Source organism: Periplaneta americana, chromosome 10 (genome assembly GCF_040183065.1).
Source record: "Periplaneta americana isolate PAMFEO1 chromosome 10, P.americana_PAMFEO1_priV1, whole genome shotgun sequence".
Classification (NCBI taxonomy): domain Eukaryota; kingdom Metazoa; phylum Arthropoda; class Insecta; order Blattodea; family Blattidae; genus Periplaneta; species Periplaneta americana.
In genome coordinates this window covers 166,772,156-166,787,586 of record NC_091126.1, presented here as the reverse complement: position 1 = coordinate 166,787,586, position 15,431 = coordinate 166,772,156, and the positions used below count along the sequence as shown (strand labels likewise).

Here is a 15,431-nt window from a genome sequence, read left to right as displayed (position 1 = left end):
GTTTGTTCGTGATTCTTGAATTTGCTATAAAAATATATTACTCTATTTATCATGTGAATGGGTTATTTATGAAAGGGTTTAAGTCTCGTATACTAAATTGTTAGCAATTTAAGAAAAAAACTGCTTACATGCCGAAATTTTGAAATTGAGGCTGAAATAAAAACTGTATCACAAATTCTACTAAGCATTAGAGTGTGAAAATTAGTCCTCTTCATATCTAAATCGATGTATCTACACCCAAAGAGCAGTATTACATTACAAACTCATTTTCACAAAATTAGCGACTTAGGCCCTTTCATAAATAACCCATTCATGTATTATAAAAGGTAAGATAATTGTCCTGGCCTATTCAACATTGCCCTGATTCCTAATTTTCATTAACATTTTTTTAACTTTTATTTCTGCTCATATTTGATAGCCAAGTTTGCTACTCAGCACAAAATGTTCAATTGGATGAAATGCTTATTTATTGATAATTTTCTCAGAAATTTTTAACACTTTCAATTGGATGAAATGCTTATCTATTGATAATTTTCTCAGAATTTTTTAACACTTACTTACTGGCTTTTAAGGAACCTGGAGGTTCATTGCCGCCCTCACATAAGCCCGCCATTGGTCCCTATCCTGAGCAAGATTAATCCATTCTCTATCATCGTAACCCACCTCCCTCAAATCCATTTTAATATTATCCTCCCACCTGCGTCACGGCCTCCCCAAAAGTCTTTTCCCCTCCGGTCTCCCAACTAACACTCTATATGCATTTCTGGATTCGCCCATAAATGCTACATGCCCTGCCCATCTCAAACATCTGGATTTAATGTTCCTAATTATGTCAGGTGAAGAATACAATGTGTGCAGTTCTGCATTGTGTAACTTTCTCCATTCTCCTGTAACTTCATCCCTCTTAGCCCCAAATATTTGCCTAAGCACCTTATTCTCAAACACCCTTTAACACTTTCAATTTTAATTTTGTTTTTACTTCCCAATTTGTAACGTTCTGTGAAACTCGCATGTATAGACCCACCCCTGTTTTTTATGACGAAAAAATACGGTAATTCTTTTTGTTGTTAAAACGAACACACATTTTTCTAATAGTATTTAAAAGTTGGTCGAGTTTAAACCTAATTTAGAATATCTCATGCATTTCGAACACAATTCTTTTGAAATAATATTCTAACATGTATAGAGAAACCACAAACTTCTGTGAAATTCAATAAATTATTATTAACATTTAGTCTGGCATTATTTTCAGTGGGATGTTGAATTATTACTCACCACGCCTGCAGAGCACAGATGGGATCAATTTCAGTGATGTACACGACACAACCCAGACCTTTCAAAGCCTGACAACAGCCCTTTCCAACTTCTCCATAGCCACAGAGAACGACCTGTTTTCCTCCAAACATCACATCTGTTGATCTCTTGAGGCTGAAATTAAAAGTGATCCATACAGCACGTAATTCACCACGAAGTGTATTTGTTTTCTGGGAAAGGGAATGACGAAATCCAAATTAAGCAGAAAACACAAGTCATTACATTTTTTTTCCCTCTCTTTTAAGGAACAGGGGCCTGAAGACTTGCACCGCAGCCTGAGGCTGATTTTACTTACCACGGACCACCTTACTCTTGTTCCCTTGGAAAACAAATTTATCATTTTTGTATCATATTTTAATACCAGTATATTTATATTTTAAAACAGAATTAATTAATTAAAATTAATTTAATCAATTTAATTTTTATTAGTATTAATTAATCAAGTTAGTGTTAATAGAAAAAAATCATTTTCGTTTTTTAATAAATCAAGGCTATTAGAGTTTGGATAATCTTTAACTTATTAACTAAACAAAATAAATAAATGTTGGTACTCAAATTAATGAGATGGATAAGTTTGTCGATTCTTGTACAGTTGTTCTATATTTGGATGAATGCTGGTAAGCTTAAGTCTGAGATTGTCACATACATCGAGTCGATTTCGGGACTTTGCTTTTATTAGAGTTAGTGATGTACATTCTTTCTCACACAGATACATAAAAGCAAACTGAATTATAATCTGAAAGCACCATTGTACAGTTCACTATATTCTCTTTTCACTTATAATGAGGTCCAGAAATTAACCTTACATTCCGCTTGGGATTTCATTTTAAGTCCGGTGTCATTCGAGAGATCAAGTAACTGTTCTCTTTCACTCAATGAAAGTTTGTTAGTTTCAATGAAAGGGATCACGAACCCATGAAAATTCGTCATATTTACTTGAAAAATAAGTTTCAAATTGTACCTCAGTTTCGAAATGCGAACATATGTCATTGCATAATTCTTTTCCAATAACGAAATCATTTTCAACCAGAAAAGACTCTAGGGTTGGAAATACCGGTAGTGAAAAAAAATCCTGTGTTTTATGGAACTAACCCACAAACCAAGTTTCCTCTTGAACACTTTTTTCTCATGCACATTGAGAACAGTCAAAGAATTACCTTGTAGAGAGAGATTTAGTTCGTTTAGTTAAATATGCCAATGTACTTAGCCACATGTCATCAGCTGATGTGCAGGGAAAAGATGGCTAGAAACACCACGTTCATAGTGCTTTAAATCCCTCTTTTGTTGCTGAGAGTAGAGTGAGAAGTTGGTAGACAGGTAGGGTAATAAATTTAATAAAATGTCAGTACTGGGAGAAAAAGTGAAAGGCGATTGCCATGTGTCATTTCCAAACTCTGAAATTTTCAGCTATAGTGTGATATACAATTCGTTTGAATTTTATTTTTTTTTCTGTCCTTTTTGAAGGACCACAAGGGCAGACCTCGGGGACCACAGGTGGTCCGCAGACCATAGTTTGAGAAACACTGGGTTATATCAAGACACTTACTATTCTTTGTTGATAATGAGAAATCTAGCGACTTTACAACTACTTTTTCGCGACTTTCCGTATTACACTCTGTTGGAGACACTGTTTTTTTTTGCAATGTAAATAATGGCGGACAATAAGAAGAAGGTTGACTGTTGTTCCAAGTTGTTATCATGTTATGGTGCTTGATACTGCTAAACATAATAAAGCTTTATAAAACGACAATTTTCGTTTAGTAATACAGTTAATTGAACATTTATGAATGTACCTATCATATCCATTAATAATTAATGATTATTATAAACATAATATAATTATAGGTTATGTTATTTGATACTGCTGAACACGATAGAGCCTTATAAAATATAAGAATGTTTGTGTAATAAGGCAAGAAATTGAAAGAAATATATATAAATGTACCTAACATATCTATTAATATTAATAATAATGGATATTTTATTTGCACAATCTGTCACTCGTATATTTCAAACAGAAAAGAAATAACAGAACTTGGATCATCTAACTTAATCGGAGAAATTTCTTCAGTCAAAGTTGACTTTAGTTTGAGACAAATTAATCTCAGATTAGAATTTATACGACACAAAATTCCAAGTTCAGCTGAAACAAGGATCAATTTAACCTCTGATCTAAGATTAAATGGTTTATACAATCGGGCCTAAAGGAATTAATACTAGCTAGACATTTTTTATAGCAGTGGACTCAGAAAACATTTCATAATGTGCAGTGAAAGAATTTTTATCCTAGGTAATGTAGTTCTATAGAAATCTAACTTTCTTTTCAACAGTGATTAATCATAAAATTGCCCTGTGAACTCTACCAGGTATCCTTAACCCAACCACTGCTGCTTATCAGGTTTGTTGATAGATTGATGATGTATGGGGTTAGGGAGAAGTATGTCGGCAGAGGCTACAGTTAGTGACATTGAAAGATGCTGAGCCTGTATTTGGTTGTACATGTCTGACGTCAGGTTCTGTACTCACTGAACTAATTTCACTTTAAAATGTAAAGTTCAATCAATGGGTGGGGGGTGGAATATCTCACAATTCCTACCTGTCAATAATTGACTCTCGGCAGCTGTACAGATTGTCAAACTTTGTTTTTGTAACAGAGTCGTTCACATTCATTGCTGGAACACTGAGCTTTCCAGCTTTGGATAACTGGTATAAACGATGGACTCCTGTCACACTTTCTTCAACAATCCCTGAAAGAAAAATACAAAACACTGTTTTCTTGGTATTTCCTTAGATATAAGAAAAGCATTTGATACTGTTAATCACATAATCTTAATAGAAAAATTAAATATGTTAAGGATTAGAGACAAAACTTCACAAGTATTGCAATTTTATCAACAGTAATCTCACTAGACGTTTTGATTTTATCGATAAATCTGCGAGTGGAACACGAACAGATTTATCTAGAGAAAATCAAAACTCGAGTGGGATTTAATTGACTATTACACGACTAGAAGAAAGTATATAAAGATAAGTAGTAACGAAGTACTCCAATACAATAAAATATTAATTGACTTACGAAAATACAACTGTCTTCAAATGTATTATTGTACTATCTCAACATTACAAATATTATGCTAGATGCATACTAGATGGCAGTAGTGAGCAACGCCTTCTCGATCTATTATACACGATGGCAATGTTACTAGTCAAGAAGGCTTTGTTGATTCAGTTTCATTTTTATTATTAAAACAGTTGCATTCCACTTCAATTATCCGAATCCCAGTAATCAACGTCACTTGACAGATGATTTTCAATAAATCTTAATATTAAACAATCTCTGATACGTGACTATCCATAATATCATATAGCAGAAGCTATAACATAACCTATAACATAATATGCACAAGTGTTAGAAAAGTTTTAATTAACGACGATGACATAAAAAATAAACATGTATAATTTTAAAAGGAATAATTATTGAATGTACAATTTTCAAATTTGAATGTGGTTGGTGGTTCAATTGATGTTATATTAGACGTGTGCTTAATAGAAGTGGAACTCGTTGATTTAGGCCTATATGGTCTATTCAACTTATTCAGGATTTCCGAATGGTGCTCTTCATTTATTTGTAAATCGGATTTCAGAAGATGCATAGGTATGATCAGTGATTTTTATTAATTCTTGTTCTTGAATGCCAATGCGAGTCGTATTTGAAACTGCTGTGCATCGACTGGAGTGGTTTGTAATTTTATGTAATTATATATATTTTTGATGTCCAGACCAGCGCAGTTTCAAATGTTGGCAAACAAAGAAACAAATGCTAGGGACGCGATAAAATTAAACAAATGCTAGGGACGCGATACAATTGTGCGATAAGCAGCCATGATTGGTTGAAATACGTCCTTTCGTACCGTTTTATTGGTCAAAAGTAGTATGACATAGTAAGAGTGTAATAGTCTATAGTAATCTCACCAGAGGTTTTGATTTATCTAGAGAAAATCAAAACTCGAGTGGGATTTAATTGACTATTACATGATTAGAAGAAAGTATATAAAGATTAGAAGAAATAAATTATTGTAATACAATAGAATATTAATTGCCTTACAAAAATACTAAACTGTCTTGAAAATGTATTATTGTACCATCTCATTATTACCAATATTCCGCTAGATGGCAGTAGTGTGTTATGATTAGCTGTTCTCTTGTTACCAGTTGTGCTAACTATACAATCTTCATTGAACTCTATGGACTGTTACTAGTCAAAAAGGCTTTGTTGATTCAGTTTCATTTTTATTAAAACAGTTACATTCCACTTCAATTATCAATATATATTAAACAATCTCTGATACGTGAATATCCATAATCTCATATAGCAGAAGCTATAACATAACCTAAATAAATAAAAAAAGATAAATGATAGAAAAGTTTTAATTAAGGATGATGAAATAAACATGACTCATTTTAAAAGGTACAGATGGGTCATTCCACGAAAAAGCGACATTTTCACGAAAAATAAAAATCTCACGAATCTCTGCTAACACTCATTGTGTAACAACACGTATGTGGGAGAAAAAACACAAAGAAGTCTGTGGTTTAACCCGTAAGCACACGCGCTGGGGTAAAAAATACCCAGGCGTTATTTTATTTGTTGGCAACAATGTCCATAAATTTTAAATTCATCCCGCGTTTTCAGTATCTTTCTTTCAGATCTTTGTGCATTGTTGTACGTATGATTGAGTTAGTTTTCTTGTGGCTGCACAAGTTTACACATGTTTATATCAAGACCGGGTAAGAAATACCCCGCGCGTGTGCTTAAGAAGCAGTAGTAGCGAATAATTTTGCTAGTGTTCCATTTGTATTTTACATTTCAAAATGGACTTAGAGTCTAGACAAAGTCGTCAAATAGTAGGCTGGCTGGATAAAGAGGACGAACAAGAAATTATTCAAAGTGAATCGGAAGATGAAGATGATCATATTTCGGAAAGTGAACATAATATTGATACAGAACAGGAACAGGAAGCAGAGAGTAGTGATGACGACTGTGACGACAACGCTCCACTATCTCAGTTTACTACTTACAAAGGTAAAGACGGGACTTCTTGGAGGAAGAGTGTACCACCTCGAAATGTTAAGACCAGAGCGTGCAATATAGTTACTCACCTTCCCGGCTGTAAGGGACAAGCTTGCCAAGCAAAGTTACCACTAGAAATATGGTCTAATAGATGATAACATCATAGATGATGTTGTCAAGTACACAAATATTTACATCAGATCTATCCAGAACAACTTCGTTCGCGAACGACATGCTTCAATAACTGATCAGACTGAGATAAAAGCACTTTTTGGTCTGTTATATTTTGCTTTTGCACTGAGGTCAGCTAAAGTCAACGCTAAAGATTTGTGGACAACTGATGGAACAGGAATTCCTTTGTTTCCAGCAACAATGGGAATAAACAGATTCTTCTTTCTTTTGCGGATCAATCATCCGCCGATCATTTCTGAAGGAACTGGCTCATGGATTGGTGAAAAATCATTTGGCTCATCGGTTGACGTTGAAGAATTTGCCTTTGGAAATCAGATCCACTATTCGAAGAATGAATGGTGTGTAGGAACTAACCCAACTAACACAGAAACGAATGAATATGTCCTCAAGTCGATGTGAGATATGTCCTAGGAAGAAGGATCGTAAAACTACCACTTCATGCCATAGGTGCAACAAGATGATTTGTAAGGTACATTCGGTGCCTTTTTGTGAGGAGTGTGCTGATACCGGAAGTGGTGATAGTGAGTGAGTGGATGAGTGACGCCTATAAATACTTTTTCGTTTATTTTTACATTTGTGTTAGCACTGAGATAAAAATTATAATATTGTGGTGTTTTTCTGTGGAAGACTTTCACTCAAAGTTAGTATTCATATGATTAATTGTTAAATTAAAAAAAGTATTCAAATTACTTTAAAATATTCCTAACAATTATAAAATTATAGCATTTCAGTATTAATTATGTTTTGTTCTTAATAACACTTTATTTATTTTGGGGTAAAAAATACCCAACGCGTGTGCTACCGCTATAAAATAATGTGCGTGTGCTGGCGGGTTAAGAGCGCGAAATTATCTACTAGAAATCACATATTTGAATACACGTTTAAGGCAAATAAATCATTACTTCTGTATGTTAAATGCAATTAATAATGAAGTGCGGACCTTTGTTAATAGTTACAACGCATATAAACCGTAATACAATGATTATTTCGTGCTTGATTGCAATTATTACAAGGAAAGGTTGAGAGTCCGTGTGTCACGCTCAAATGGACATTTATTTATATTTAGTGTCTGTTATGTCCAAGGAAGGGAAGTACTATAAATAGCTGACATATCGATATATTCATCACATGACATTACACAGGAAATATCACCACATATGGTTGTAAACAACCGTGGATATTTTAAATTTAAAAGTGTAGTTTAGTGTACTCTAGTGTTGTTTGTATAATAAGAACTGTAGGCATATTCCACAAGAAGTGACGTATTTATAGTGCATTTAAAACAATTAGTAACCAACATGACAGAAATGTCACTGTTAATTTTTTTTAAAGTTTGTGATTTAGCAGTTACATGTACTACACAAGTGTCTTAACTATTTGGAAAACAACTGAATGCACTTATGTCATTTGGCACAATAATATGAACATTTTCCATTTTGGTAATAAATCTAGTGGCAAGAAAATGTTCGTGTGCACACCATACAATATTTAATATTTTTTGCATTATTAATTATTTATTTTCATTAACGGTCTTACTAATAAAAACTCTATATACAGACGTTTAACTGTCTTATACAATGAGTAGCTCGTTTATAAGTTGTGTGTAAATTCCTTACTAATAATCACTACATACGTCGTGTATAACAATATAACTGTTACACAGCTACATCATAGTTTCGTCATTACTTCATTACGAAAGGTAATAGAATATCTGAGGTTCTCTATTGCATCCGGTAGAGCGCTCTAGTGTGGCATGTTAAATATCGATAGTACAACTGGCTCGAATCGATTACCACACTACATTTTGGTCAAAGAGTACAAGCTACAGCAATAACTATTCTAATAATTCTATGATCTTTGGTTTGTTCTTCTGTGGTTACAAGGTAACCATCATCATAAAATGACAGTCGATACGAACAGCTGTTAGAGGAGCGGCCATTTTTTCACTATATACAACGCTTAAACAAGGGGTTTCGTGTATATAACTACTGCAAGCAATTCCCATTGTATAGTTACAGCCTGTTTATACGTCCATAGCTTATTCACGGTTTATTAGTAACGTTTTCTGTCTCAACTCTGCATAAGCCTCGTATAAAAACTATACACTGTTTATTAGTAAGACTGTAAGAAGTTTTTTTTATATTTAGGAATACTTATGTTAAAAGACAGTAATGCCTTTTTCATGAATTACTAAGTATTTAATTAAATATCCTGTGAAGATCATAGTTAGGTACTTAAAAAATGTTACGTGTGTCACTATGGAATGACCCAGTTATTGAAAATACAATGTTGGCAAACAAAGAAAGAAATGCTAGGGAGGTGATAAAAACAAATGCTAGAAGGGGGGTGATAAAAATTGTAGAATTAGCAGCTATGATTGGTTGAAAAACGTAGTTCCGTAGAGTTTTATTGGTCAAAAGTAGTACGACATAGTAAAAGTGTAATAGTCTGAATGATAGAATTCTTATGACAAAAAAAATATGATTTTTTTTTGGTGAACTCTGCAATATGAATATCAGGTGGTAATCACTAATCTTTCGAAGACAAGAGTAACATGATTATAGAGCATTAGCTTCCAAAAATTAATACAAAAGCGACTACTCAATTTCAATCATGTACAGGGTGTTAAAAAATAACGTTTACAACATCTCAGGGATGACAGAGGAGGTAAAAACAAACATCTGTTTTAAGTGACAAAATTTTAGCAGATGCGCTGTTTTGCCGCTAGATGGCCTGAAGGTTAGATGACTTCACTTACATCACAACACACACTGGTTAGTTCTGTTTGTACTGCTGTGCCTGCAACAAGTTAAAAGGGTCATCATGGTATCAATGAAGACTTGCTATGACACGTAAGTACGTTTGCATTCTACTAGGGCCTATGTTTTTCTACGTGACATCCTACCAGAACTTTTAGAAAATATCCAATTGAACATCAGAGAACGAATATGGTTTCAGCATGACGGTGCCCCTCCACACTTTAATCGTCGTGTCAGGAACCACCTAAATGCTACATTCTCGATCATTGGATTGGCAGGGGTGGGCCGGTACCATGGCCACCTCGATCACCGAGCTTAACCCCACTGGATTTCTTTTGTGGGGAGACATGAAATGTCTTGTGTATGAGACACCGTTTGATACGGCAGAAGACTTAGTTGCTCGCGTTGTTGAAGCTGCACATGTTATTCCAGACAATGTTTGCCTTTTTTAGCGTTGCAGACACTCCATAGTACCAGTTGTGCAATGCCTTCAATGGACGGCAGTTTGAACACCACCTCTAAAACAATTGGTCACGTTCCTTATGGATTATACTAACACTTACGTACACAATAAATGGCGCATCTGCCAAAGTTTTGTCACTTACAAAAGATATTTTTTTTACCTCCTCTATCATCCCTGAAATGTTGTAAACGTTATTTTTAACACCCTGTATAGTTGTACAAGGTAAGTATGAATCTGATAATGAATTCAACATTATTTACCTAAATTAATGTATGTGGTGAACTGAGTCAGTTAAATTTAAATTCAACAAGCTGAAACCTTAATAACTGAAAAATCGAGGGAGAAAATCTTTGTTTAAATTTAGAATTTGGAAAATGAAACCAACTAATCATGCTTCAAGAGCAACACTTCGTCATGTTAAAAAAACATTTCATCTGACCTCCATCGGTGCACAGCTAACCTTGAAGAGACCATCTTCCAGTCGGAAACTCGTCTTCAACTGATCTCTGTCTAAAGGAAGTGCTATAGAAGTACATTCAGAACAGAAACACGCATGCGCAAACAACAAGTCAATGATTGGGTCGAGCAAAGGATGTCATCAAATTGCAGACATGATAAATTAATATTTCATTACACGATATTACATGGCGAACAGCTTGTACAGGTGGATTGGTTTAAATATTTGAGATCAGTGATAAGCTCAAATAGAAAAATTAAAAATTTTTTTTTTTTCAAATTCAAATTCATTCATAATTTACATTTGAAATGGTACATTTGAATAGATAAATGAATTTAATAGTTGAATGGCAGCAGCAGGCAGAATATTTGGAGCATTTAACGCTAAACTTATCGGAAAGAATGAAGTTTCCAAACGAACTAAAATGGCTGTGTAAAAACATCTAACTTATGGGAATCAAAGCTGGGCTTTAACTCCTAAAGAAAGTGCTGCAGTGCAGGCAGCTGAGATGAGATACCTCAGGAAAACAGAGGGGAAGACTCTAAGAGATAGGATAAGAAACACAACTATTAGAGAAAAACCTTCAGGCACCACCTGTCAAAGAACAAATAAAGCAGATTTAGCTACGATGGTATGGTGGCCATTTAATTAGGATGGGAAGATCGATACACAAGGACAGTTTACAAACTGAGATCTCAGGGGAAAAGACTTCGAAGAAGAATAATGACAAGGGAGGTTAACATCAGAACCTCTCTCCAATACCACAGAGTGAAATGGGGACAAATGAGAAAGTTAGCTTTAGATAGAATCCAGTGCCATTCCCTTGGAAAAATCCTCCACACCAGCAAGGTAGAAGAGTAAGTAAGTAAGTAAAAATGTAATCTTCATCTTACGATGTTTGGTGACGTATACACGTCCGTTGATGTGACATATTAATGAATTTAAATACTATTATAGTCACAATCATGCCATGGTATGAAAGAAAGAAAAATTTCACAACTGGAGAACAGGAAGTCGCAGGTTCGATTCCCGCTCGAAGTTGTGAAATTTTTCTTTCATACCATGGCATGATTGTGACTATAATAGTATTTAAATTCATAAGTAAGTAAATCCATCAGGGTACAGTTCGTCTTGTTTTATCTTTGCTATACACTGATGACTTATTAAAAAGTGATTTACAAAACCATTAAGGTGTATTGTATTCCTATTGTTTGGGGGAAAATCTTGGCAAAGATTTTAAGGCAAATAATGGTTTATAATTAATAAAAACATGATTTGATTCGAATATCATTTCTCTTTACACTGTTAAAATTAGGTAGTTATTCCTTTTCTATTAACTAGTAAATGTTATAAATTGCGTATTTTCCCCTAAACATTAAACTACGCAACTCCAGTTGTTCAATTATAGATGAATCTTCCGAAGTAAAATATTTAGGGATCATAATTGATAATCATCTGAAATGGGACAAACATATCAATTATATCTTTATAACAAATTACGTAAAATTATATATTATTTTGTTCAGTAGTGAAATTATTTATCAGGAGATGTACTACATACAGTTTACTCTGCCTTATTTCAGTCTGTAACCCAATATGATATTAGGTTAGGGTAGTACTTACAAAACTAACCTTACTCCACTAGATTTATTAGAGAGCACTAAAATAGTACGTATAAAAATCTCTCTATTTACCTACAGAAAAATTATTACAAAAATTCGAAATCTTGATAACACATCAATTTTATGTCAATGTAGTATTAAATTTTATACATAAAAATCACAAAAATTTCAGATCATATACTCACAAAAACAAAACCAAAAGCATGGATACAATACATTTGTTTGAATCCAAGTGATTAACAAGCATTACCTTTAATGATAGTAGTAATATTGGCTCTAGAATTTATAACAAATTAATAAAGAAATACCTAATCTATTTTAAAAATACTTTGAATTAAAAATATACTAGTGGCTTGTGCAGCAAATACTGCTGCAAACTAAGTTCATTAGACGTTCAAATAAAAATTTTTCAGATTTATTTTCAATGAAGAATACTTGTCATTTTGATAGTTATTTGCTTCCATAATAATGAAACATACTCCCTCTGATTGGATTTTTTTTAGGCCAAATACTTTTTCTTGAACCTATCCATCTTCAGTTTTTGAGTTTCAACGCGAAAACGCAAGTATCAATGTCAGGACGATAGCAGTAGCTATTTCAGGTAATTGTGGATTGTAGGCAAAAGTTAAAAAAATGTCAGGTTTGCTAAGCTTTCGAACAATAGCATTTTCGTATAGCTGCTGCATGTAGAACTTGAAATGTAGAGCGTAAAATCATTTTATCCTACTAAGAGATCTGGCTGAAATGATCTGGAGAGTACAAAATTTTCTAGGCCTCTTATTTTATCAGTAAGTAATATCTTTTGATCTTTCCTTAGGAACTGTAATTTCTGCGCTCTCTCGAGCCAATACTGAAGACAATGACAAAGATCAATATCTACACTACACCGCCATTAAGTATATGAAAAAGACCCAACCCCACTGGGTTAATAAGTATAAAAATATTTGATTTTTAATAACAATATTATTATCTTACTTAAGTTTTGTAGTTATATATAGCAGCCACTCAGTAAATTATAGAAATGAAGATCTAAATTAAGATATTCTCTACATTTACTTACATAACCACAAAACATTTCACTTTCATGTCATCAATATAGCATCAATATTATGTACAATTAATGAAAAATAGATGCATCATGATATTAACTATAATAATATTTAATTTCTAATGGTAATAATGTCATCAAACCACATCAAGTTTCGTAGATTTTAATATCCAATACACAGCTCTACTCAGAAAATTATACACTGCAGAATCAGTTTTTAATAACAAATTGAATTGAGCTCTAAATATGTCGGCAATCCTGCAGGTCATGGCCTTCGTGTAATAGCCTATTGTTTATTGTAGTGTGTGTTTTGTTCTGAAATTCAATCAAGTCGTCCGTGATTGCATAAAATTAGTTCTCAAAACTGACAACAGATGGATTTTGGAAAATAGGAAAATTATGTAGGAAAATTAATATTTCACTGAAAACTACTACTTTTCCGAAAAACTTTGGATGCCAGGCATGAAAATGAGGGGTTACTCATTAAAATCCGTTCAGCCGTTTTCCCGTAATTTCCATTACCAGTTCAAATTATATATATATAGATATACAAGTAGTTTATTAGTAGCGAATATTATTTTTTACAAGTACTTCTTTACTTGATGAAGGATGAGTGGAACAGAGAAAATTTCTCTCTAGCACCGTGATTTGAATCCAGGTTTTCAGCTCTACATGCTGACGCTCTATCCACTAAGTCACACCAGATTCCCATTCAATCCGACATCAGGATGGGAATCCGATGTGGCTTAGTGGATAGAGCGTTAGCGCGTAGAGCTGAAAACCCAGGTTCAAATCCTGGTGCTGGAGAGAATTTTCCTCCGTTCCACTTATCCATCATATGATGACGCAGAATTTCTGCATGGAAATATCATATGTACTTCGGTACATCGTAATAATATACTTCGTTACTAGTGAATATTATTTTTTTTAAGATGTTATTTATTGTAATTTATCTATGTAACTTTATTTTGAATTGAATCCTCACTGAGCACGAGATCATTCTCTTTCAGGGGAGCACTAAAATTTTTGTATGTTTACAATTTCTTTGTATATTTTTCTAGCAATAAAATTATTATTATTATTGTTATTATTATTATTATTATTATTATTATTTCACCTTCATTTTAGTCTTTAATTCAACATTAATATACGGGTTGGGTGGCCGCATAGCTCAGTTGGCTACAGGCTGGAAAGTGTGGGGTTCACTCCCAGGTGGTGATGGGAATTTCTCATTATCAAACTTACAGAATGACCCCAACGTTCACTCAGCCTTCTATCAAATTGAGTACTGGATCTTTCCTGGGGGTAAAAGGTAGTTGGAGTGTGGTGTCGACCACATCATCTCATTCTAGTGCTGAAGTCAAGAAAACATCCCCCCCCCTCCCAAGTGTCTTCATGGAATGTGAAGGGGCTTATCTTTACATTTAATATATGGGTTAATCAGAAAAAAGATACAAGCTCCAGCAATCTATATGTCAATAGAGTTGAAGGTTTAGTTTCGGGATCTGATCTCAGGATGGTATGAGTGTCATGTGATTGTGGAAATAGGTGTTAGCATCGTGCATTACAGATGCTATGTTCGGTTCAAATTTGTCGAGTATGCCGAAGTTCGATATTCTCCAAAGTACGCTCTGCAGAAGATGGTCTGTCTTGTTTGTTCCATCTTGTTATAAAAAATATTCGATATGCTTTACTCAGGTTTTAATCGCTTAAGAATTTTAGCACATATCTTGTGATTAGTTTTTCATATGAAATAAGATGAAGTGAAACGTACAGCAGAGTTCCTATAGGTCACTTTCTGTCAGATGCATTTCCAATTCACTGTGGGCTAAAGCAAGAAGATGCACTATCACCTTTACTTTTTAACTTTGCTTTAGACTATGCCATTAGGAAAGTCCAGGATAACAGAGAGGGTTTGAAATTGAACGGGTTACATCAGCTGCTTGTCTATGTGGACGACGTGAATATGTTAGGAGAAAATCCACGAACGATTAGGAAAAACACGGGAATTTTACTGGAAGCAAGTAAAGAGATAGGTTTGGAAGTAAATCCCGAAAAGACAAAGTATATGATTATGTCTTGTGACGAGAATATTGTACGAAATGTAAATATACAAATTGAAAATTTATCTTTTGAAGAGGTGGAAAAGTTCAAATATCTTGGAGCAACAGTAACAAATATAAATGATACTCGGGAGGAAATTAAACACAGAATAAATATGGGAAATGCCTGTTATTATTCGGATGAGAAGCTTTTATCATCCAGTCTGCTGTCCAAAAATCTGAAAGTTAGAATTTATAAAACAGTTATATTACCAGTTATTCTTTATGGTTGTGAAACTTGGACTCTCACTTTGAGAGAGGAACATAGGTTAAGGGTGTGTGAGAATAAGGTGCTTCGGAAAATATTTGGGGCTAAGAGGGATGAAGTTACAGGAGAATGGAGAAAGTTACACAACACAGAACTGCAGGCATTGTATTCTTCACCTGACATAATTAGGAACAT

General features: G+C 33.9%; 1 protein-coding gene across 6 annotated transcripts in view; it reads right to left on the bottom strand.

Annotated features, from left to right (window-relative positions):
- LOC138708138 (adenosylhomocysteinase-like 1) overlaps positions 1–15,431 on the bottom strand; it is a 176,640-nt gene that overhangs the window by 35,903 nt on the left and 125,306 nt on the right. For all 6 annotated transcript variants that reach the window (XM_069838359.1, XM_069838360.1, XM_069838361.1 and 3 more), the window contains 2 exons: positions 3,911–4,061; positions 1,276–1,428 (listed from right to left, as the gene is read on the bottom strand). In XM_069838359.1, coding sequence (XP_069694460.1) covers positions 1,276–1,428; positions 3,911–4,061 — 304 coding nt within the window. The remainder of the gene's footprint in view (positions 1–1,275; positions 1,429–3,910; positions 4,062–15,431) is intronic.